The sequence below is a fragment of the Pelophylax lessonae genome, assembly GCF_965119305.1.
Source record: "Pelophylax lessonae genome assembly, chromosome: 1".
NCBI lineage: Eukaryota > Metazoa > Chordata > Amphibia > Anura > Ranidae > Pelophylax > Pelophylax lessonae.
In genome coordinates, this window is record NC_138768.1 from 216,168,228 (window position 1) to 216,193,696 (window position 25,469).

General features: G+C 42.5%; 1 protein-coding gene across 1 annotated transcript in view; it reads left to right on the top strand.

The window, feature by feature from the left end:
- The window catches only part of VSIG10 (V-set and immunoglobulin domain containing 10), a 56,941-nt gene extending 31,719 nt beyond the window's left edge, over window positions 1–25,222 (top strand). Inside the window, exons 5-9 of the mRNA XM_082255523.1 lie at window positions 8,787–9,080; window positions 12,183–12,293; window positions 18,089–18,101; window positions 18,358–18,536; window positions 24,799–25,222. Coding sequence (XP_082111649.1) covers window positions 8,787–9,080; window positions 12,183–12,293; window positions 18,089–18,101; window positions 18,358–18,536; window positions 24,799–24,869 — 668 coding nt within the window. The 3' untranslated portion in view covers window positions 24,870–25,222. The remainder of the gene's footprint in view (window positions 1–8,786; window positions 9,081–12,182; window positions 12,294–18,088; window positions 18,102–18,357; window positions 18,537–24,798) is intronic.
- The last annotated feature ends 247 nt before the right edge of the window (window positions 25,223–25,469 follow it).

Sequence of the window (25,469 nt, forward strand, 5' to 3'; positions counted from 1 at the left end):
TATTCCCAGCGCTTCACTTTTTCCACATTTTGTTATTATTTATTTCAGGTACTTTTATAGCGCTGTCAATTTACGCAGCGCTTTACATATACATTACACATTCACATCAGTCCCTGCCCTCCAGGAGCGTACAATCTAAGGTCACTAACTCACATTCATACATACATAGTAGGGCCAATTTTTTTTTTTTTATACAGGATCCAATTAACCTACCAGAATGTCTTTGGAGTGTAGGAGGAAGCCGGAGTATCCGGAGGAAACCCACGCAGACACAGAGAGAACATGCAAACTCCAGGCAGGTAGTGTCGTGGTTGGGATACGAACCAGCGACCCTCTTGCTGCTTGGTGAAAGTGCTAATCACTACACCACTGTGCCGCCCCGTTATGTTAGAATCTTATTCCAAAATTGATTAAATTCCTTATTTTCCTCAAAATTCTACAACCAATACCCCATAATGACAAAGTGAAAGAAGTTTATTTGAAATCTTTGCAAATTTAGTAAAAAAAAAAACAAAAAAAACAAAAAAAAAAAATCACATGTACAGAAGTATTCACAGCCTTTGCCATGACACCCAAAGTTGAGCTCAGGTGCATCCTGTTTCATCTGATCATCCTTGAGATGTTTCTACAACTTGATTCCACATGTCCACATGTGGTAAATTCAGTTGATTGGAAATGATTTGGAAAGGCACACACTTGTCTATATAAGGTCCCACAGTTAACAATGCACGTCAGAGCCCAAACCCAGCCATGAAGAACAAGGAATTGCCTGTAGCCCTCCGAGACAGGATTGTATCGAGGCACAGATCTGGGGAATGGTACAGAAAAATGTCTGCAGCATTAAAGGTCCCAATGAGCACAGTTGCCTCCATCATACCTAAATGGAAGAAGTTTGGAACCACCAGGACTCTTCCTAGAGCGGGCCGCCTTGCCAAATTAAGCGATCGGGGGAGAACGACCTTAGTCAGGGAGGTGACTAAGAATCCGATGGTCACTCTGACAGAGCTCCAGCATTTCCCTTTGGAGAGAGGAGAACCTTCCAGAAGAACAACCATCTTTGCAGCACTCATCCAATCAGGCCTGAATGGTAGAGTGGCCAGACAGAAGCTACTCCTCAGTAAAAGGCACATGACAGCCCACCTGGAGTTTGCCAAAAGGCACCTAAAGGACTCTCAGACCATGAGAAACAAAATCCTCTGGTCTGTTGAAACAAAGATTGAACTCTCTGGCCTGAATGGCAAGCTTTATTTCTGAAGGAAACCAGGCACTGCTCATCACCTGGCCAATACCATCCCTACAGTGAAGCATGGTGGTTGGGGCATCATGATGTGGGGATGTTTTTCAGCGGCAGGAACTGTGGGACTAGTCAGGATCGAGAGAAAAATGAATGCAGCAATGTACAGAGACGTCCTTGATGAAAACCTGCTCCAGAGTGCTCTGGACCTCAGACTGGGGCTTAGGTTCATCTTCCAACAGGACAACGATCCTAAGCACATAGCCAGGATAACAAAGGAGTGGCTACGGGACAACTCTGTGAATGTCCTTGTGTTGCCCAACCAGAGCCCATACTTGAACCTGATTGAACATCTCTGAAGAGATCTGATATTGGCTCTGCACCAACGCTCCCCATCCAACCTGATGGAGCTTGAGAGTTCCTGCAAAGATTAATGAGAGAAACTGCCCAAAAATAGGTGTGCTAAGCTTGTAGCATCATACTCAAAAAGACTTAAGGCTGTAATTGGTACTAAAGGCGCTTCAACAAACTATTGAGCAAAGACTGTGAATACTTATATATGTATATGTGAATTTTTTTGTTTTTTATTTTCAATACATTTGCAAAGATTTTAAACAAACGACTTTCACGTTGTCATTATGGGGTATTGTTTGTAGAATTTTCAAGAGAGTAATGAATTTAATCTGTTTTGGAATAAGGCTGTAACATAACAAAATGCGGAAAAAGTAAAGCACTTTGAATGCTTTCGGGATTCACTGTATTTGCATTAATGGAAATCTTTGGTCAAAGCATAGACTGCTTTGTTATTACAATGCTGATACAATGAAAAACAATAGTTATATTGTACAATTTTATATCAGCTTACTTGAAAATGTACCTTTCATGTTATGAGTGCTGTCTCTGCTTGTCATCTCTTTCCACAACTTCCTGGATTCCCTGCATGCTTTGCAGCTTCTCCTCTGCTGTTTGCTTTCAGCTTCTAATGACTACATATCCCAAAGACCCTTGCTGTCTGCAAGCAGTGATTCCTGGACTGACTCCACCTCCTGAAACTCCCACTCTCAGCACCTCTGTAGTTCATAAGGCAGGCTTTGTGAAATGTGTGACACAGCAGTGCCTACTCACAGGGCATAGCGAATACGTCACAAAATTCAAGGAAGTAAATGTGTGGGGATCTTCACAAATTCGTTTTTTTGATCTTCAAAATGGTTCAGAATAGTAGGCTGGAAATATTTGAAACACAATGAGGAAATAATATATGATTTTACATTTTGTCCATTGATATGCTCTAAGAGAAGGTACCAGAACTGTAATTGGCTCATAAAAATATGTTGTGTTTTTTTGGAAATGGCTTTTGCAAAGGTTATGCAAATGCAAATACTGGCAGTAGGGGCCTATTGAGAGCAGTGAAACACTTGTGTTGCTGGAGGAATGAAGGAATGTTGAATAACTGGTCTGACTTTTGGAGGATATAGTGTTAAGCTGGCCCTGATTGTACAGTCTTAGTGTAATATCCTTTACATTTATCAAAACTATGCCATAGTGTAAAGTATGTGTAAAATAGATGGTAGATCCAAAGAAGATTGTACGATCTGATTATATAGTGTATGGTCACCTTTAGCCTGGGTTCACACTGGCGTGGCTTCAAAGTCACCCGACTCTGAAGCCGCCCCATCCGCAGGTGCATGAGCATGTACGATCTGGCGTTTAAAGCTATCATTCTTATGAACAAGGTTAGTGCCTATGAAGAGGAGAGGAAAGGACTGCAGACACTGGTCTGAAATGGGAAAAAGCTATAGCAAAAAAATCAAACGCAATTACATTAATCTAATCTATTTTCCTCCCCATCAGGTAGGGCCAGCACATATATATGATCATTCCTATAAACATTTACATGTTAATGCTCTCTGTATCTGCAGGGACCGGCCGAATTTCCATCCATCTGTGGCCACTGTGGTTGGATAGAAGTTGATCTGCCTATTGACTTCTGTTCAACCGCCCTATCGTAGGCAATAGGCTTCAGTGCTGATCTGTGTATTCTGAAAGTGGGGGTACCTTCCCGGTGTCAGAATACAATGACACAGTAGGGAGGCTTCCAAATAGAATGTGTGGATAGGGGATTAAGGTCAGTTTTTTCAATCAACTTGCTGGCTGAACCATGAATGGCCAGGTTCAGATTTTAATTCTGGTCAAACACAAATCTAATCTGACTTTCCCAAATTTGACTTTGAGGCCGGGTTCACATATGTGCAGCTGCAGTTTCCAACCTGGGGTCTTGTGCATTTCTGTTCACCAGTTTAGGTGCGATTTAGGTCCTAATTTTTGCCTGAATTTGCACCTGAACAGGACCCAAAACTACACAGGACCCTTTTGGAAACTGACCCAGATATGTGTAAACCAGCTTTATTAACCACTTGCCGACTGCTCACTAGAGCACTACTGCGGCAAAGTGGCTCGATAACGTCTGGCGACGTAGTACTACGTCACCAGACATTTCCCTTTCTCGAGGCTCGCTCCCGCTGTATTCAGTCACAGCGGGAGTCGGGCCAGGGGAGGAGCGGCGGTGATCGCCGCTGCTCTTCCCCGATCTTCGGGGAATCGAGTGTGGAGATCCGCCCGCTTGTGATTACCTGTCTCCTAAGTGACAGGCAGGGTCAGATTGCAGGGTTCAGCATAGCTGAACCCTCGATCTGTCCTTGTGTCACATAGTCCCCTCCCCCCACACACGTCAGTAAGCACCAGGCATACATTAACCCCTCCCTCTCACAGTTAGAAACACGCCCCTAGGGGCACACTTAACCCCTCCTTCCCCAATAAAGTTAACCCCTTCCCTGCCAGTGTCATTTTTACAGTAACAGTGCATATATATAGCACTGATTACTGCAGCAATGTCACTGGTACCCCCAAAAGTGTCAAAAATGTCAGTCAAGGGTCCGATCTGTCCGCCGCAATGTCGCAGTCCCGCAAAAAAAATCGCAGATCGCCGCCATTACTCGTTAAAAAAAAAAAACACCAAAAATGACAAAAATCTTTCCCTTAGTTAGTAAACGCAATAACTTTTGCGCAAACCAATCAAAATACGTTTATTGTGATTTTTTTTTACCAAACATATGTATCAGAAAACAAATTGGCCAAAAATTTTAAAAAAATTTGATTTTTACATTTTTTTTGGGGGAATTTCATATAAAAAAATGTGAAAAATATTATTTTTTCAAAATTTACGCTCTTTTTTTTGTTTATAGCGCAAAAAGTAAAAATCGCACAGGTGATCAAATACCACCAAAAGAAAGCTCTATTTGTGGGAAAAAAAGAACGTAAATTTCGTTTTGGGTACGGCGTGGCACGACCGCGCAATTGTCCGTTAAAGTCGCACAGTGCTGAAATTGCAAAAAGTGGCCCAGATGTAAGACAGCAAAATCCTCCCGTGGTAAAGTGGTTAAGAGCCGGTCACACTCACATTTCGTCACCGCATTGAATTTGCACATATATGAACCTGGCCTTAGAATTTTGGTGCTGTCCCACGATGCCCTGAACATCCTCTCACCCTGGTCACCAATAGGGATGGGCTCAGGCGTGTAGAGCAATCCCACCAGGAAGCCGTCACTGCACACCATCAATCATAGGCAGCGTGTGTGCAGCTGCGGGCTGGGGAATGCCACACTGCCTATGATTGGTGGTGTGCAGTGACGGCTTCCTGGTGCGATTGCTCAAGTGGGATGGGACTAGGATTCAAACATGCCTAAGCCCATCCCTGCTTGGTATCAGGACAATATCCCCCTGGACAATATCCCCCTGGACAATATCCCCCGAACAATATCCCCCCAGAAAACATCCCCCTGGACATAATCTCCCCGGGACAACATCCCCCTGGATAATATCCCCCCGGGACAACATCCCCTGGGCAATATCCCCAGGGACATAGGGTTAGGGTTAGAGGGGGGATATTGTCTAGGGGGATATTGTCCGGGGGAATATTGTCCAGGGGGGATATTGTCCAGGGGGGATATTGTCCTAGAACCTCCCTGCTTAGCAACCTCAGAGTAGCCAATAAGGTGTGGCAGCAAGAGATTGATTGCAAGCTCTTGATCAGATAATAAAAGTAATGTCTGACTTGAGGTCACTTGTTGCTGGCTCTGTCCATTTGTGGGCTACCTTTTTTGCAGCAAAAGTTTTGTTCAAAAAAAAAAAAAATGTAGTGCTTTTTAAAGAGATTGAGAACAGTACAAGCGAAGGTATGAAAATGGCACACCAACATTTCCAGTAGGTGCGGGTTTCTTTTTGGGGGATGGTAGTTTAGTGGTTGTGTTTTTTTTGGGGAGTCTTTGTTTTTATTTTGTAGTGATAAGGGTTTTTTTTTTCTTTCAAATTTGGGTGAACAGAGTGCATCAATCACTTGTCACTGACCATGTTTGTAAGATGCCCCTTTTTTTTTTTTTTTTTGCAGCACAACATTATTTTAAAGATAATTAAAACAACTTTGCCACCCCACGTTTCTCAGACCCCTGTCCCCTGTAACTAATAAAATGTGGGGATGTACTTAAAAAGATCGCAGAAATAGGCGCCAGGCTTAAAGACAAAAGCAGCAGTGTATAGCAGTAGGACTGAAACTCTAAGGCCCCTTATACACAGGCTTTCCGATCAGGTCTGCCTGTCAGTTTTCAGGTGGACCTGATCGGATGCTCCATGCACCTCTTTGGAGCGGCGGATGTCAGCGGTGACATGTCCACTGACACCCGCTGCTATCCTATCCGATCTGATCCTGTCTGTGAAATTCAGAGGAATGGAAACCCTATTTTCCATCTGTCTGGAGGATCGGATCAGATAGGATTGGATGAAAACAGAAAGGCGGTCCGTTTTCATCCGATCTCCCATAGAGGAGAGTGGGGATCTGACAGCTCCGTCTCTTCAAAGTAAGTGGAGATGGACCTGTCATCCGCCTGCTCAGCGGGGATCGGCGGATCGATCCCCGCTGAGCAAAACGGAGTCCGAGGGGCAAATAGCCTGTGTGAAAGGACCCTTAAGCCTAGTACACACGCAACAATTATCGGCCGACCGATCGTCCGTCTTTTGTCCAGAGTGGTGTTTTGCTGGTTGGAATGCGCCTAGACTGCACACGAATTTTCTCGCCCGACAAAATTCTACTTCAGAAGTGATGTCATGTGTTGGTTTGCTTTCTTTCTTCTCTGAGCATGCCCAGACTTGCTCATTAGATTTTTCCCTGTCGAAATCTGTACTGACTGCACGAAAATCGGCCGTGTTTTGACGGCAGACAAAAATTTTATAGCCTGCACACCAGATTTTTTTCGGCCGAAAAGTCGGAGTCGGTTGTCGGAAGCATCATACTAACAAGCTGAAAATTGGCAGATCGCAGATCGGTCGTCGGACGAAAATTCCTGGCCGAATTACGACGCGTGTGTACGGGGCTTTAATTTTTAGGAAGATGCCTTCTCTGCATGGCCTGTTGGCATTGCTGCCAGACTGGGGTTCTACTCGCCATTTTTAACCCACCCTAATCTTCCCTTTCTTTTTTTTTTTTTTTGTTAAGACAGTTGTCAGTGCCTTCTGTCTCTGGCATTTAGGCTTGTTGGTGTTGCAGTCCAGCTGAAGTTTTACTCATCCCTTCTTGAGGGCTGTAGCTTTCCTTCTTAGATAGACACCTTTCTGTGGCCGACTCATGTTTCTGGTCCAATGACAAAAAAAAAAAAAACCTGAAACGGTCCTGTGCGTTTTTGTGTCCGGTTCAGGTACGAATTTAGGGCCCTGAATTACAAACGCACTGGACTGCAACCCACACCTGGGCATATGTGAACCCAGCCTTAAATTTGTGGTGATCCATCACTGGTCAGCCTCTAGCCACCTGCATCCACCTGCTGCCTGTCGGTGTGTGCAGTGCTACATCTGTGCCCCTCCCCTACGCGTGACGACACAGGGACCTCGTGTCTTCCTCGAGCTACAAGAAAATGGTGCCCGCTATTTAGTATATAAAAGATACACAGCCTATTGTCCAATCATATTATATATATCCCCCTGAGGAAGACACAAGGTCCCTGTGTCGTCACGCGTACGGGAGGAGCACGGACGGAACACTGCACACACCGACAGGCTGCAGGTGGCTAGAGGCTGACCAGTGATTCTACTACACCACTACGATACAGTTTACTAGATTGCTATAGATAGATTGGTGCACTCACAGCATCAACAGTATGTGAGTAAATTTATTGCTTTTATCTAATAAATGTAAAAAAAAAAAAGGGTTACAGCACTATTGAGTTTCTTTTCCCCTATGTTTGATATCATCACTGTTTGCTACTAAGAGCGATCCCTGAGGGAGGATCCCCACTTGGGGGGATTGGAAGATTGTTCCTAGCCTAGCAAGGCACTAAGCCTTTTATGACCATGCTTAATCGCAAGGTCGCATAAATTGAGGTGAGGACCCAGCCACGAGGGTGTGCACCGTTCTAGATGTACTTTTTACTGGTACACTGTTTGAAGCACATCGTCCCTTTTGTATTTCTTTTTGAGCTTGACATTGGCACGTCTATAGCACTACTGGCACTTTTTAGAGAAAGGATTGTTCGTGACTGCACTTTATATTTATAATTATTTTTATATGGACTTTTTCTACACTATATTATATGGACTTCTTCACTGCACAATATAGTTATTTAAGCATTTTATATGTAATATAGATATATGATCCTACATTTGTTATTTAGCACATATTACGTATATTCCAAGCACTTTACTGCACAGTTAAAATATAGCGTATATTTATATTTATTGCACAGCATTATTTGGGATTATTTTCTTACACTTATGAGATAGTGGAGTGCCTGCAGCATTAATTTTTACACATCTTGGTTGCTCGCGGGACTATATATATAAAAACTTTGGTTGTTTTATTTATTTATTTTTTTCGATTAGAATGTGGCAAAGTGACCAAACAAAAGAAAAATCTTCATCAAATGATTACAATGACTCTTTAAATCATCTTTGGCTTAACATAACAAGAACAGCATTATTTCGAAATAGTACTCAGTCTTTGATTTCAGAAATATGTTTACAGTTCGAATTCGACTGGAATTCGTTGTAAAATTTGATTCAAATTTCAATTAGAATTTTTGAAATTTGAACAAATTTTGTTTCGTTATTCGGAGCATTTGGTAAATTGCTCCGAATAAACTTTGTTTCTACTGCACTTTGGGTGTTTGGACATATCCGAAACTACGAATAATGAAAAATTTGTCTGAATATTTATTCAGAATGAAACGAACCGCACATCTACTATAAAACATGGCTGCACCTATGCAGATGACAGTTAGGCCAACTACGCAGCTGGGAAGCTTAGAGATCAGATTTGTTGTTTCATCTTGTTTATTACTTTCATGGATTGACTGCTGTTTGGAAGGAAACAGATGATTTTGGGGCAGAAGATAAATTTGCCTGAAAGCATTCCTCGAAAGCTGAAAGTTTTTTGTATTGATACCAGAAATGTTTTTAGGTTCTGTCGAGAGATCATGTGGTGGCTGATGACATTGCCCCTCTCTTTCAGGTCCTCCTGTACCACAGTCCCAGCCTCTGAGAAGCTGTGTGACAGGAGAAAATGTCACACTCTCGTGCTCTGTAGTAGGTGCTAACCCCCCTGCTACAATAACATGGCTACGTAACCAGAGCAGTCCTGAAGTGGAGCTTCGACCAGGGAAAAAATACCAGATCATACAGAACAGTGCCGTCTCTTACCTCACCATTGTGAACTGCTCTCATGATAGCGACGAGGGATATTACATCTGCAAAGCAGTAAACGGGCTTGCCACAAGAGACCTTTATGTATGGCTTTCAGTAAACAGTGAGTAAAATATATACTTTCTGTCAAAGTATAATAGATTTGGAGTTCATTAAATAAGGGCAGATAGTGTTAAAGGTAGGTTAGACCTATTCATTCTTTGTGATCAATGCTCTCCTGTCTACATGTTTCTCTAATAAATGCAGGCAGGAAGTGCAGTATGGTGGCCAATGCACACTCGTCGACCACCTTGCTAGTACCGGGTTGGGGCCCCTTTTGCCTTCAGAACTGCCTTAATTCTTCATGGCATAGATTCAACAAGGTTTTGGAAACATTCCTCAGAGATTTTGGTTCATATTGACATAATAGCATCACGTAGTTGCTGCAGATTTGTCGGCTGCACATCCATGATGCAAATCTGACATTCCACCACATCCCAAAGGTACTCTATTGGATTGAGATCTGGTGACTGCGGAGGCCATTGGAGTACAGTGAACTCATTGTCATGTTTAAGAAACCAGTGGGGAGATGATTTGAGCTTTGTGACATGGTGCATTATCCTGCTGGAAGGGCCATCAGAAGATGGGGACACTGTAGTCATAAAGGGATAGACATGGTCAGTAACTAAGTAACGGACACAAAAACGGATGTCAGCGGTGTCATCTGCAATCCCATTGACATACATTATCTCCGTTTATCATACGCAAACGGATGGGATGATAAACGGAGATAATGTATGTCAATGGGATTGCGGATGACACCGCTGACATCCGTTTTTGCGTCCGTTCCATTTTTTTAAACGGAAGAAAAATAGGGTTCAGAGATCGGAAAGGATGCAAATCGGATGTCAGTGGATGGTCATCCGCTGACATCCGCAATCCTATTGACATGCATTATGTCCGTTTTTCATTCGCAAAAAAATGGGATGAAAAACGGACATACGGGGACCTCCCGCGTGAAAGGACCCAAACTGTGATGTTTTATAAACTGGCTGTTAGATCTCTGGCTTAGTTTTGCAGTGGGCATATTAGTACAAAAAAACATTATTAGGCTCCTTTTACACTGATCCGCAAGTACAGCGCAATGCACCTATGGCTTTCCTGCGGGTTAGCTGCACTGTGCCATAAACATCTATTATATCCTGCAGTTTTGGTGCGCTTTCTGAAAGTGTACCACACCTGCAAGATATAATAGGAGTTGATGGCTCAGTGCAGCTAACCCGCAGGAAAGTCGCAGGTGCCCTGCGCTGTGTCCGCGGTGCAGGTAAAGCGCAGCGCATCTCTGTGGAAGCAGCCTTAGGCCCCTAATCACATGATCTGCCTGTCCTTTTTCTTTCTTTTTGTGATTGTGATTTAAACAGAGGGTAAACATCCAACGGGGATTGGTTGGTTCTATGGAAAATGATGTCGTTTAACCACTTAAGGATTTGCCCCCTTAATGACCAGGCCATAATTTGCGATTCGGCACTTTACCGGATAATTGCCTGGGCATGCAAATCTGTACCTAAATAAAATTGATGTACTTTTTTTCCCACAAATAGAGTTTTCTTTTGGTGGTATTTGATAACCTGTGCGATTTTTTTTTTTTTTTTTTTTTTTTTTTTTTTTTTTGTGCTATAAACAAAAAAAGAGCAACAATTCTGAAAAAAAAATATATATATATATTTTTCACATCCTGCTATATAACATTCCCAAAAAAAATTTTAAACATCAAAATTTTTTAACATTTTAGGCCAATTTGTATTCTGCTACATATTTTTGGTAAAAATAAATCGCAATAAGTGTATTATGATTGGTTTGCGCAAAAGTTATTGCGTCTACTAACTACGGGAAAGATTTATGTAATTTCTATTGTGTGTTTTTTTTACTAGTAATGGTGGCGATCTGAGATTTTATGCGGGACTGCGATATTGCGGCAGGCAGATCGGACCCCTGACTGACATTTTTGACACTTTTGGGGGGACCAATGACATTACTACAGTAATCTGTGCTAAAAATATGCACTGTTACTGTAATAATGACACTGGCAGGGAAGGGGTTAACAGTGTGGGTGATCAAGGTGTGTTTCTAACTGTGGGGGGGAGTGGCTTGTGAAATGATCACAGAGACCTGTGTTCCTATATAGAAGGATCAGAGGGGCTCTGTCATCATTCCAGGGGGAAGAATGGTCAGCTGTGTTTACAACAGCCGACCGTCCTCTCTCTGCAGGGAGCGATCGCGGGTGTCAGGCGGCAATTGGAGCCGCCTGCCCGTTTAATCGGCTTCCCCGCTGATGAGCGGGAGCGCGCCGGCGGTGGCATGTGCTCGCTCCCTAGCTGCCTGCGTCGGGTTTGCCCAGGAGCGGCTGCCTGCCGCAGTATATCTGCGGCGGGCGGTCGTAAAGTGGTTAAAATCTTCATTATGCGATTCGAAATATAAAATTTGAAATTCTCAACCTTTTCATTAAATTGTGGCCCGCGACCGGTTAGCAAATCACTTAGGTGGCTAACGCTCTTTATTTCGAGCCTGAATTTAGCAATATTCTTAGATTAGCAAAACAGTTTTCTTTGGAAAGAGTGAAGAGGAGGGTAGATCCCCTGTCATGTGTTTGTTGCTAACTGTGACCCCCCCCCCATTAAGCAGATTTCCTCTCACTGCATTTCTTGGAGACATGAAAATATGAAAGAGATTCCTCCTAGAGTGAGGGGAAAGTTTTTACTGGAACTGGTGACACCATTGTGAAAGAAATGTCCTTTTTACTGTACTAATGTCATATCCTGGATTTCAGGTACTTTTTTCTGGCCTGGTGACAACAGACACCAAAACAGAAAGTTTGAGTGCACCGACCCAGTGGGGACACAAACAGCAGAAAAGAAAAGACAGAGGGCCTAACCCTTCTCTACTATTTTCCAAATGAAAAATAAAAAGTTTTGTTGGAGTTTCCAACTTGTGTCCTAATCTTTGTAATTTGTAAAATACCACAAATAACAGCATGATACATTATTACCATATCAGTAAATTCAGCTGATCCATGCTGCTTCGGAGCACACAAAATTTGATCTAAAATAGGATAACCCATTCTAATGAAAGCACCACATGCATCATTCTGGAGTTAACTTACCTTGTAAGGTCTGTTTATGACAAGCTTCACACTGAGTACACTGAGTTTTCATTCTTTATTTTTCAGAGCCTCGTAATATTGTAGGACTTGTGTCTGCTCTGCTGATCCTCTTTTTGCTGGTGATAGGCCTTATTATAGGCCTTATAATATACTGTGATCCTTGGGTTTACTGGAAAGGTAAGGTACTTGCCACTATTATGCATCGTTTTATTCAGTTTCATACTTTAGTGCTTTTGAAGGTCAATTTTTATTGCATTCTGTGCATTTAGTTCTGTTTTAAGAACATCAAAATCAACATTTTGAAATCTGCCTTGCCTGTTTTCCAGCCACAGTAACCCAACTAAATTGTATTAAGGTTATGTTAATCACTCAAGGAACGGAAAGGTTTTACCCCCTTAATGACCAGGTCATTTTTTGCGATACGGCACTGCGTTACTTTAACTGACAATTGCGCGGTCGTGTACCCAAATAAAATTGATGTCCTTTTTTTCTCACAAATAGAGCTTTCTTTTGGTGGTGTTTGATCACCTCTGCAGTTTTTATTTTTTGCGCTATTAACCTGAGTGTGGCTCGGAGTTAAATTTCAGTGCCAAAAGCGGTAACCCCGAGCCACACTCGGGGTACCGCTAGGAAGATCGCTGGATCCTGTAAGAGAGGGTACTCACCTTGTCCCCGGGATCCGGAGCGATGTATCCCGGTGGTGTGCGGCGGCGGATCTTCCTCCCGATGCTCTGTGCCCCGGCTTCCGTCTCCTGCGACATGATGCCCGGGTGGAACCGGCAGCAAATTCAAATAGTAAAACACACCAAACACACTGATACATTGCAAAATAAATTCACATTAGTTTGCCCCCCAGTGCCCTTTCCTGCAGCTTTACTGTACTTTTTATGTATATATATGTGTGTATATATATATATATATATATATATATATATATATATATATATATATATATATACATACATACTTTAACTTATTTATAGTTATTTATTATATTCTAATTTATGATTTTGTGTTTCAAACTTTATCATACCCGAGATGTTATAAAGAAGAACGCACAGTAAAAAAAAATCATATGTAAATAGTTGGTTTGGGCTGCTCATTTTTAAGAATTACATGCAAAATAATGGTACCGCTTTCAGCACCTAAAATCAGAAAGAATCATACCGCCAGGGAGGTTAAAAAAAAAAAGGGCAACAATTTGGAGAAAAAAAAACAATATTTTCTGCTTTCTGCTATAAAACATATCCAATAAAAAAAAAAATCTGTTTTTTTTTCAGGCCAATATGTATTCTGCCACAGATTTTTGGTAAAAAAAATCCCTATAAGGGTATATTGATTGGTTTACGCGAAAGTCATCGCATCTGCAAACTAGGGAATAGATTTTATGTCCTTTTTATTTATTTTATTTATTTATTTATTGTTTACTAGCACTGGTGGCGATCAGCGATTTTATTTTTTTTTTTTTTTTTTTTCTTTGCCGGACTGTTGACACTTTTGAGGGGACCAGTGACATGCCAGGGAAGGGGTTAACACCAGGGGTAATCACAGGGTTAAGTGTGCTCCTAGGGATTGCTGTCTAACTGTGTGGAGGATGTACTCAATAGATGAACATAGAGAACTGTGTTACTAAATAGTAGGAACACAGGATCCCTGTGTTCATCTGTGATAGAACGGTAGTCTGCCTTGTTTACATCGGCAGACCGCCATTCTGTCTCCATGGGGAGTGATTGCAGGTGGCCAGCGTGTATGCTCCCCCACTGTCTATTACACTAAGCGACTAACAGGAACATCGGATCGCGTAATAGAACCGACCTGCTGCAGTAAAACTACAGCGGCTGGTCGGCAACTGGTTAAAGCAGTAATAAACCCCAAAGTATCTATATATTCTATTCCAGTTTACCAGTTATGAGATGTGATGGCTGTATTAGTTTACATTTTTTGGCTTTCTTTTATTTTAATCTGATGACCCAGCCAGTAAGTCTGCTGTTTTTCAAAAGAACACGCAGTTGTATGCACCCTGACAAGGGTGCATACGATTCGATTTTATTTATTCATGTAAAACCTTTATCCCAAAATGAAAAACGTTTTGGGATAAAAGTTTCTGTAACTGCTTATATTTACAAGTATTTGGAGTATCTGGAGTTTGGATTCAATTTGTTAGTGTATTTAAATCTACTAGTACATCTAACAGTCCCTTCACCCCAGACTGACAATGCTGTTGTCCGAAGCTGCCTCTGTGCTCCTTCATTGAGAATGGAGGCACTCTAATACAGGAGGTGTGTTACTGGCCAGAAGGGGGGGGGGGGACCTAAAAAGAAAAGTAATGCAGCCACCACATCTAATGATTGGTAAACATATTTTGTTATAGAACAATAAATATGTAGCAGAGACAGAATAGTGTTTGGATAGTTTAATGCTATCTACTAATCAGAGGTGGAATTACTTTAACCCAGAGCCATTTTATTAAAAGGGCAAAAAGGATACAAATAGAACACTTATCTCCCCCTATATGGCCTTTCTTTTTAATGATTTCATTGTATTCTTAAAATAAAGTTAAACTCCAGGTAGGATTAGGCATCAACATTTACTTCAGTCAGTATATATAACAAAATAAAAGTGATTGTAAAAGGAGAAGGTTTTTTATCTTATTGCATTCTATGCATTAAGATAAAAAGCCTTCTGTGTGCATTAGCACCCCTCAGCCCCCCTAATACTTACCTAAGCCCCATCTCCATCCAGAGATGTTGCAGGAGAGACTCTATGCCATTGGCTCCCACTGCTGTCAGTTAAACTCAGTGAGCCAATGAGGAGAGAGCGGGGTGGGGCCTAGTCGCAGCTCTGTGTCTGACTGGACACAGGGAGCTGCGGCTCGGCTTGGGTGCCCCCATAGCAAGCTGCTTGCTGTGGGGGCACTCATCAGGAGGGAGTGGCCAGGAGCGCTGGCAAGGGACCCAAGAAAAGTAAGATCTGGTCTGCTCTGTGCAAAACCAACTGCATAGAGGAGGTACTGTAAGTATAACATGTTTGTTATTTTTAAGCAAAAAAAAAAAAGAAGCCTTTAGTATTACTTTAAGTAGGACTGAGAGAGAAGGGGAAATGAGAAAAGTGGAGGAGAAGGTTTCTTCATTAAACCCAAGGGCTTTAGGTTAAGCAGCTCTCCAAAGGAGCCCCTAGGGACAAATCAAAAAGGCCAAACATAGTTAAACCAGAAGGAGCACCAAAAAACAAATGTTTACAAGTCCAGATGTGTTTTATTAATACCGTAGTAGACAAAGGGTAAAAACAGAAGGCCACCAACATCAGGGGCCAAACAATCCCCCTTCATCAGGACTTTAACCGTTATCAATGGGGTTGATTTACTAAAGGCAAATAGTCTGTGCACTGCAAGTGCAGTTGCTCTAGATTGGAGGTGAACATGCAAGGAATCTAAAAAAAACAGCATTTTTGCTTGCACATGACTGGTTGGTAGAAATTAGTAGAGCTTCCAATCATTTCAGAGCTTTTCCTCAGATCTAGCGCAACTGCACTTGCAGTGCACAGAATATTTGCCTTTAGTAAATCAACCTCACAGTGTCTAATAGACCCAAATTAAAATCTAGGTATTTGATATTTTTGCACAGATACATTGGTCCAGCTTATCTATACCTGACCAATCCATGTGTAAGCTGAAAATCAAAGTAGTAGGCACCACTACTACAGTGATTACTGCTAGCTTCCGCGTCCTGTGCCTGGTAAACAGAAGGTTGGTCACTCAGCATTGGTGCCAATTAGAAAACACTTCACATTTTCTGAATGAATGCAAATGGTTCTCTGATTGGGTTAATCAAATGCAGTCTTACCTGTGCCCATGAATGCAGCCTCATCAGCGCAGTGTCCATAAATGCAGCCACGCCAGTGCAGTGTCCTCTGCAGCCTAGCCAGCGCAAGTGTCCCCAATGCAGCCTAGCCAGCACAAGTGTCCCCAATGCAGCCTTGCCAGCGCAAGTGTCCCCAATGCAGCCTCGCCAGCGCAAGTGTCCCCAATGCAGCCTCGCCAGCGCAAGTGTCCCCAATGCAGCCTCGCCAGCGCAAGTGTCCCCAATGCAGCCTCGCCAGCGCAAGTGTCCCCAATGCAGCCTCGCCAGCGCAAGTGTCCCCAATGCAGCCTCGCCAGCGCAAGTGTCCCCAATGCAGCCTCGCCAGCGCAAGTGTCCCCAATGCAGCCTGGCCAGCGCATGTGTCCCCAATGCAGCCTGGCCAGCGCATGTGTCCCCAATGCAGCCTCGTCAGCGCCATTACATTTTAAAAAAACTGGGCAGCTCTGAGGCAGAGGGGGGCGGGCCGTGCGAGGAGAAGCGAGTACAAGCCGCCACTGTCATCTGACGTCCCGGCGCGTATGATAGACGTCATATATGAGTCATCTCCGCTCCTATCCCTGTCACTTCTCTGAACTCGGCTAGTAAATATAAAAGCGGGGGCGGGTGTATGACGGAGATCTCGGCTCCGTGATTTATATTTTCATACACCCGCCGCCGCTTTTATATTTACTAGCCCAGTTCAGAGAAGTGACAGGGATAGGAGCGGAGATGACTCATATTGCAGCCGAGCTGTTTTAATGTAACCTCCGCAACAGCTGATGCGGTGTAACGTTACACACAACCCCGTGAAAAATCCATACCCTCCGTGCATGCGCACTAGTCAGCTCCTCAGCTGTTCAATGACGTATCCGGGGCTGTGAGCATGCGCACTGCTACGCTGCTCAGCTGTTCCTGACAGGAAGTGACGTGGGTATGGATTTCTCACGGGGTATGATTTTCTAACATTACACCAGCATTGGGCCACTGTGCTGTCTATCATAGGAGGCTTCCTATGACAGCAGCCGCTCGTCCTTCCTTCTGCTCCGCCCGGCCCGCCCCCCTCCCCTCCTCTTCCTCTCAGCGCTGCCTGTTTTTTTTTTTTTTTTTCTTACTATATTGTCGTTTAACACGCACTGGTGCTTTGCCCTCCATTTTTAGGAGGAAACAGTGCGTGTTATACGCCGATAAATACGGTATTTATTACACAATTTTCATCTTGTTTTTTATAATTTCACTCTATTGAAGTTATTTAATGCTAAATACCTTTTCTCAGCATCAGCAATTAGAGCAGTCTTGTGACTTCTATTAGTATCCAGCAGAGCATAGGGTTAAAGCTTGGAGGAGTTTTCATTCTCCCCTGATTGTCCTATGAAGCTGCAGGACCCCTGACCCTCTGTCTGGACAGCGCTGATTGACCTGATCACATGCATTCTCCCAAGAAAAATAAAAAAACTCTCTAGCAATACACATCAAACTGAGCATGTGCAGCTTGTCCCTGAACTCTGTGCTATCAGGAGATGGTTTTGGGACAGTGAAAGATGGGGAGGATCAGAGAAGACAGGATCAAACAGCCTTTTTTTTTTTTTTTACACAATGCGCAGGATTAACCCCTTAGGTTCCACAGTGAGTATAACAAGCATGCTTTACTGCATTAACAGACCGATTTTATTGTTGTGGGTTTAGTAACATTTTAAGATTCTACTAGCTGTGAATCTGGGATATGTGTTCCATTGGTTCCATAGGCAGCGAGAGCTTTTGACAAATTTTAAGGGTAAACAAAGTGTAAATATGCTGAAACATACTGTGAAGTCTGTTTAAAAATGTTTCACCCAAGATTCACACAACTTTCATAGTGGATTAATTGGAAAAAATGTGTGAATTTTAGGTGAAAACGTTTATAAGTAGACTCCAAATGTTTACTTTTTTCTGACTCCATCAGGAAACAAAACATATTAGATCTATAAATCTAGATGATCTAGGAATCACACATAATAGAGGAAGGACAGTAATTTTCTCCCTGATTGTGCGAATGTTTGTCACATCTGCAAAATTAAATTTTATTCATAAACTCCCTTAGTGTTTGGACAAATATTATCAAACAACAATAATGTTTTCTGTGTTTCTTTTTCACAGCAAACCCTTTCAGGTGAGTAATAAAACCTTTATTTTGTTTATTATGTATTTCTTGTAATTCTTATCCTGAGTTTAAAAAAGAAATATTAATCAGTTTCATAAATATTTCAGAAATAATCAACCGGCTGCTTTTCCTCCTCATTTTAGCAGCCCTGCTGTAAGATATCATTGCACTATTTCCGACAGTTGCCAAGCTTGTTTAGGTCATAAGGTGATTCGCTGACTCACTCATGGAAAGAATGTTACATGTTCTTGGCGTTGTGTTACAGGTCCGGCCAATCTGAAGTCTTGGTTCTCGTAGAATCGGAAGATGAAGATGAAATGGAAGAAACAGGAAATTCCACTGAAAATGGTCATTATACAGACACTGTTGGCAGTTGCCCTAACCCCCAAGCTGCAAATGGAAATATCTGTAAACATCAAGTCTTATTTCACCATCCGCCTTCTAGTAAGTAGTAAGACATGGGGTGAAAACTTTAGTTTCAAATAGTTTTCATTAAGTGCATAGCTGATACAGAATATACAAAGATTACAGCAGTGCATAAAGATGTTTTCCAGTTTATTATGAGCCGCAGAAGGTGGCATGGAATGCATCCCTAATGATAGATAAGGTGCATTGTTATAAAAAGTTAATGTGCAGTAGCTCTGGTTGTAGGGAGCCAGTATTAGGCATATATGAGTGGTCTGAACAGTGTCCTCATGAGCAAGATGAGGGCCTGATCTTTTAATTATTCAGGGAATAGATATATGCATGAGTGCTAAAGCCGGCCATAGACTTTTTGGATCACAGCCATTTCAGCAAGGCCTAGATTCAAACTATGTATGGGCAGGCTGAATGTACCCAAGTACCCACTGGGAGCACGCAATGCCTCCGCAGGATTGTTGATGGGGGGAAATTGCTCCCTCTATGGCCAGCTTCAGGACATAGGTGCTAAAAGAACGAGATGATCCATAGGAGGAGAGTGTTGTATGTGGAGTATAATAGGGTTGAGAGGTGAAGGGGGGAGTGGGGTTTTTGCAGGGGTGGGAAAGTGAGAGGCAGCTGAAGGTAGGGGTTGTGCAAATAAATGGTAGAGTAGCAGGTCGGGATCAGAAGCCTTCATTCAGAGATCCCTTAGGGCAGGGATCCTCAAACTAGAGCCCTCCAGCTGTTGCGGAACTACACGTCCCATGGGGCATTGTAAAACTCTGACATTCACACGCATGACTAGGCATGATGGGAATTGTAGTTCCTGAACAACTGGAGGTATGACAGACCCAGAAATTTAAGAATATTGCCAATGTATATATGTATTCATGGGTGGGGGGCTGTTGGTTTAGGTTGGGCCATAATTGTTCTGTACATGTAAGGGTTCGTGGCATTGTTGCTGATGTGGACCAGTTCTTCAATTTCCGCTACGTAGTCTATGCCACTGTGTAGTCTATACTAGGTTGGGTATGCTGGTAGATATCTAAAATCTCAATTTAAAGTTGGCAGCATTTAGATGCCATAGGTAGCAAGCCTTGTGTAATGTAGAAGGAATTGGGTTTGGAGTAAATGGAGGTTGTGCCCCAAAATGTTTCCTATTAATTGGTGTAATTGGGACCAGAATGGATGGTTTCGGGGGCATGTCCACCCAATGCGGAGGAGAATTCCAGTGTCCATATGTCTTCTCCAACAGACCTTAAAAATGTCTGTTAACATTTTGTACAAGGCTTCCGGAGTGCAGTACTTTTTCATTTTTATTTTTACATGATAATGTTGAATCTCAAATTTGCAGTGTTTAATGTTTATTTGCTACTGGGAAAGGTATGTCTGCAGAATTTCTTAAAGGATAAATCCATCTTTTTAGAAACAAATAATAAATAAACATAATTGTGCAGAAAAAAAAAAAAAAAAACTTTCCTGAAAAGCATTGCACCCCATGATCAGTGGTTCTGCAGACAAGTCCTGCAGCTTTCAACTGTCAGTTTCAAAGCTGCAGGGCCTGTGAATGAATTACAAGGGCACTCATTAGTGCCCTTATAGTTCATTCAGAACTACAAGCCGCCTGTCGTGGTGGCTGATGGTGTTTGATGTTCTCTCTTTACAGGAAACTGTGAATGAATGATATAAACCAAAGTATGGCAGAGCCCTGCACAGCTACGCTGTTTTTGGATTGTGACAGCGCGTGATGGGAGAAGATACTCTGCCTACTGTCACACTGAGGGGGAGATTGGGGAAAAGGAGCTGGAACATGTAACCTGTTCCATCCTAAATCTTCTAGGCACTATTTATACCTAAAGTGGTCAAATAACACCCTTAAAGCGATTCTTAAGCTTCTTTCACACGGCGCGGACCGTATTGCGATCCGCTCCGGCACTTTTTTTTTCTTTCACGGACACGGATGACATTTGTGTCATCCGGTCCGTATGTCCACATATCATCCCATCCGTTTGCGGATGATATACGGACATAATGCATGTCTATGGGGATTGCGGATGTCAGCGGATGACACCGCTGACATCCGATTTTGCATCCTTTCCATTTTTTAAACGGAAGAAAAATAGGGTTCTGTTCCGTTCCAAAAAATGGAACAGAACTGAAAGGACGCAAATCGGATGTCAGCGGATGGTCATCCGCTGACATCCGCAATGCCATTGACATACATTATGTCCGTATATCACCCGCAAATGGATGGGGTGATATATGGACATACGGAGCGCCCGTGTGAAAGGGGCCTTAAGGTCATTTTTTTTCTTAAATAACAGACATGTCTATAGTTACCTGCTCTGTCCAATGGAATTGCACACAGTGGCCACAAACCTCCTCTTCTCAGGTCCCCTGCGGGCACTCCTGCCCCCTCTTCTCTGTCCCATGGGGGCACTCGTGCGTACTTGCTCCCTAGCCCAGCTGCTGCATCCATTGACACAGACAGTGGGACTCAGCCCCGCTCCCTGCTCCCTTGTCACTGGCTTTGACTGACAGCACTGGGAGCCAATGGCTCCCAATGCCCCAGCAAAGCCAGCAAGACCCGAGGGAAGAAAAGAGCTGCAGACATGCGTGACGCTGGATCGAATGAGGGCTCAGACAAGTAAAAGGGGGAGGGGTCAGGAAGGGACACTGATGCATAAACATTTTTTACCTTAATGCCAAGAATGCATTAAGGTAAAATATTTTTAGGCTTAGGAATCGCTTTAATGCATATAACATTACTGCAGTTGAATTGGTACATACAAGCCTTCCTAGCATGCTATAACCTAGAGGTCTGAATCAGGAACTAAAGCTTTATCTAATAAACTTCCTTATTCTTTTGAAAGCTGAGCCGTCAGTTGACATTTTTTAGTGGAGGTGATGAGGAGTGCCCAGAAACAAACTGTGTTAAGGGTGTTGTATTCTGATCAGTATTTTACTCTGCCAGTGTTTCTCCCAGTCAAGGAAAGGTATCCTATTTTATTGATTATGATGGCGTTATTGATTTCAGGTACTCAGTGAATAACATCTGACTTAAATTGTTATCAGTCTTTGAATAGAAATTCTGAACATTCTTTAAAGGGAACAAATTGTGTTTTTTTTTTTTCATATATTTCCTGTGTTTTAAAGTGTAACTTTACTTTTAGTATGACAAGCCTTTAAGGGCTCATGCACACTGAAGCTCAAAAAAAAACTGCTTTTACAGGCATTTGAGCTTTTATTTCTCTGCATAAAAGCTCGAAGAAGCGCTTTGTTGTGCTCTTTTGCGCGTTTTTATTGAGCTTTGTCGTGGACTTGCAATAGTGTTTGGCAAGCTTACCTGTTCCTTCATGTCTGTATTAGAGGTCAGACTTCACTTCTGGTTCCTTTTTATCACTTCTACTTCCTGTTCCTGCCCCACCCTAGGTCATCACAGGAAGTCCATATTAACCAGTGCACTGCAGGTCTGCTTTGCTGTTTAACAGTGTTTGTCTCCTGTTTGCCGTGTGCTTGATCTACTTTTCTGTGTACCGACTTTGGCTTGTCTCTGACTATTCCTGTTTGCCTGTTACCCTGACCTTTGGCCTGTCCCTTGGTTACCCTCGTCTGCCTGTTACCCCGACCTCGGCTTGCCCATCACCATTCCGTGTGTCCTGAGTGGCTGCTTCCCTTCTCTCCCTACGGAGCGTGACCCAGGGGACCTTAGCTGCAGCCAAGTCCATCCTCACCACTAGAGGCTCTGGTGAACACCTGCTGGGTCTTAGACTCCGCGCCCTGGTGAATCTTGCGCTCACGTTCCTGTCTATCCGCAGCAGTCTGTTATCGGGTTCACTACCTTGTGCTGCACCCCTGCCTCCAACAGGGTGCAGTTGTCACCTGGCCACAAGTGACCTGACAAGTTTTTTTGAGCATAAGCATTTTTTTCGTTCACAAACCCTCCCCTTGGCTCATTTTAACTTTTTATTTATTTATTTATTTTTTTTGTGCATTTTCGAGCTTCTGTGAGCTTTTTTGAGCTTAATTGCACATTTTTGGGCATGTGGGCATCTTTTCTGCTCGAAAGCTCCTCTCAAAAATGTGAGTTTGGTGGGTTTGTTTTTTCTGCCTGTAGGAGCATATGCCTGTAAAATCATGAAAAAGCCATAGTGTACATGGACACATTGGCTAACATGGAGAGGAGCTTACAGGCAGAAATAAATAAGAGCTCAAAAGCCTGTAAGAGCAGCTTCTTTGAGCTACAGTGTACATGAGCCCTAAATGTGTACCCCCCAGCTTGTTCGAGAGTTTTGCTGAGAGGCCCACTTAGAGCTAAACAGTGGTTGCTTGGGTGGGCTGTGCTTCTTCCACACATGCACAATTCAATGTCTGCTTGTTTTTATGTTTTCCCAAGGCCATGTACACTTGGAACGCATAATAAACAGATCTCCTGCAGAAACCTCACAAGCCCTTCTGTCACAATGGAATGCCAGCCAGTATTTCATTCCTTCCTGATAGATTTGCCGCTTGATTTCCTCTTGCTTGAGCTTTCTTGTGCTAATAGGAATGTAGAGGCATAGTGGAGAGTTCCAACAAAAGTGAAGTGAAATGATGGAGTTTTGATTGTCAGAGGCAGGTGGAATTAGGCTAATTTTGGAGGCTACAGTATGAAAGATTGACTATTTAAAGAGGAAGTAAACTTCCATCTATAAATTTTTACCTATAGGTTAGCCTATAATAAGGCTTACCTATAGGTAGTGTAAATATCTCCTAAACGTGCACCGTTTAGAACATGGGTGTCCAACCTTTTGGCTTCTCTGGGCCACATTGAGTGTAGAGAAATTTTCTCGGGCCGCATATAAAATATATACTATAGTTAAGGTATATAAGTAATAAAACACTGCCGTGTCCTTCCCGCGCCACCGCGCGCCCCGCACTAATTTAACACAACTAGAGGATGATAAAAAAAAAATTGAATCCGTATACAGAGGTATACTTCTTCTGAGAGATAATAAAGGAACACTCTAACCACCATGACCACTTCAGTGATTTGAAGTGGTCCGGGTGGTAGGAGTCAGAAACACTGCACATGCTCCCCTCCCCTTCGAGGCAGCCTCTGCCTACCATTAGTTGGAAGCCGCTGTGGCCATGCCCCCGCCCGACTTCCTTCCTCCCCAGCAAAAAAAAAAAATAATAGTCAGGAGGTAGTGGGCAGCATTGCCTGCGGTTCCGGGCCGCAGGTTGGACATGCCTGGTTTAGAAGATATTTAGTGTACATACAGCCAGTGACATCACTGGCGCATGCGCTCTGAAGGAACAGCCACCCATGCCATTCCTTCAAAGCCCTGTGGCATTAACGGTGGCTCCCATACGTCATTGCGGCTCTGGCCAGTCACAGACCTGAAGTCGGTGAACATGGAAGCAAGACGGGTGAAGATGGAAGTGGCCTCCAGCGATCACATCTCATTGCTGGAATGTTTAGTTTTGTGGTAAGTTTCACATAATGTGCTAATATGCGATGCATACTAGCACATTATGACTTTACCTTGCAGGTAAGAAAAAAAAAAAAACGTTAAGTGGTTTACAACCGCTTTAAGGGAAAAATGTACAACTGAGCCAAAAAAAAAAAATGAATGTGAGAATACAAAATATTTGTATGCAATAATTCATACTTACCTAGCTGAAAATAAAACATTTTTAAAAATGTTATCTTCTTAGTTCTGACGATAGATAATACATAAAGAAATAATATGTACACAACCACCATTCCCTTTAAGTGTTTGTACAGTGGACATTTTGCTCACTACTCTGGCATTTCTAAGGACTTTTATGTTGTTATCGACAAATGTACAATGTTGTATAAACCCTCAGGTATATAAATCAGTGTTGCAAAAAAATATATTTATGTGAACATATATAATTAATAAAACACAAAGTGCACTAGTGCTTCAATAAAATAATAATTAGTGCAATTCTAGACAAGAGCAATAGTGCTTGAAATAATCCAATATAATGTGCTATAAATGCAATAAAGGTGCTGAAAAAAGTCCAATAAATGTGCAATAAATGTAAAAAAAGTGCTTAAAGTGCTGCAATCTGAAATGCTGTGGTGCTCCAAAACCGCAAACAGTTTAAAAATGTTATCTTCTTAGTTCTGACGATAATATATAAAGAAATAATATGTACACAACCACCATTCCCTTTAAGTGTTTGTACAGTGGACATTTTGCTCACTATGGCATTTCTAAGGACTTTTATGTTGTTATTGACAAATGTACAATGTTGTTGCGTGCACTTACATGGACAATTATTTATTTTACAGATCTTAATTCTAACCTAGACAATGAAGTCTCCGAAGTCAACGAAAGTGAATTTCCAGGGGAAGAGCTTTAGAGTTCCCCGATCTATATCTTATCTCTAGATCTTCCTCACTTGAATTCAGGTTGCACACAGTCTACTAAAGAGACTCCTAACAGAGGAATAACTCCCACAGTGCTGGCCCTGCTGCAATGTACAAACACAGGGCTGTTTATGTGGACCGAGTGACAGGGTGAAGATCCATTTGAATGAAAGTCACATACAAAGATGTATGTGTGTACAGCTGTAGCAGATTATTGGACAAATTTATGCAAGATTAATTTCACAACAGCCAGCTACAGTGTTATGTGTTTAACAGGGAAATAGTAATCTGAAGGCATAGAAATGGCAGCACAGCTGTTGTCACCAGGAACCTTCCTAGGGAAAATGCAATGTGTAAAAATGCTTAATTTTGTGATTGCAGTACTACTGATCCCAAAAAATAGGGGCTTTATATTCAGTAAGCAGAGATTAAATGCTGTGGCTTACTTCTTGCTTGCACCTGAGCCTTGAAAGGCTAGTATTAGGTACCCATACATTAGAGATTATTCTAGTTCTCTGATGAATTAGACACTGTAAAAGCCAACTTTGCACCTGTTATGCACATTTATTGAACAGTGCCTAATCAGAATGTTA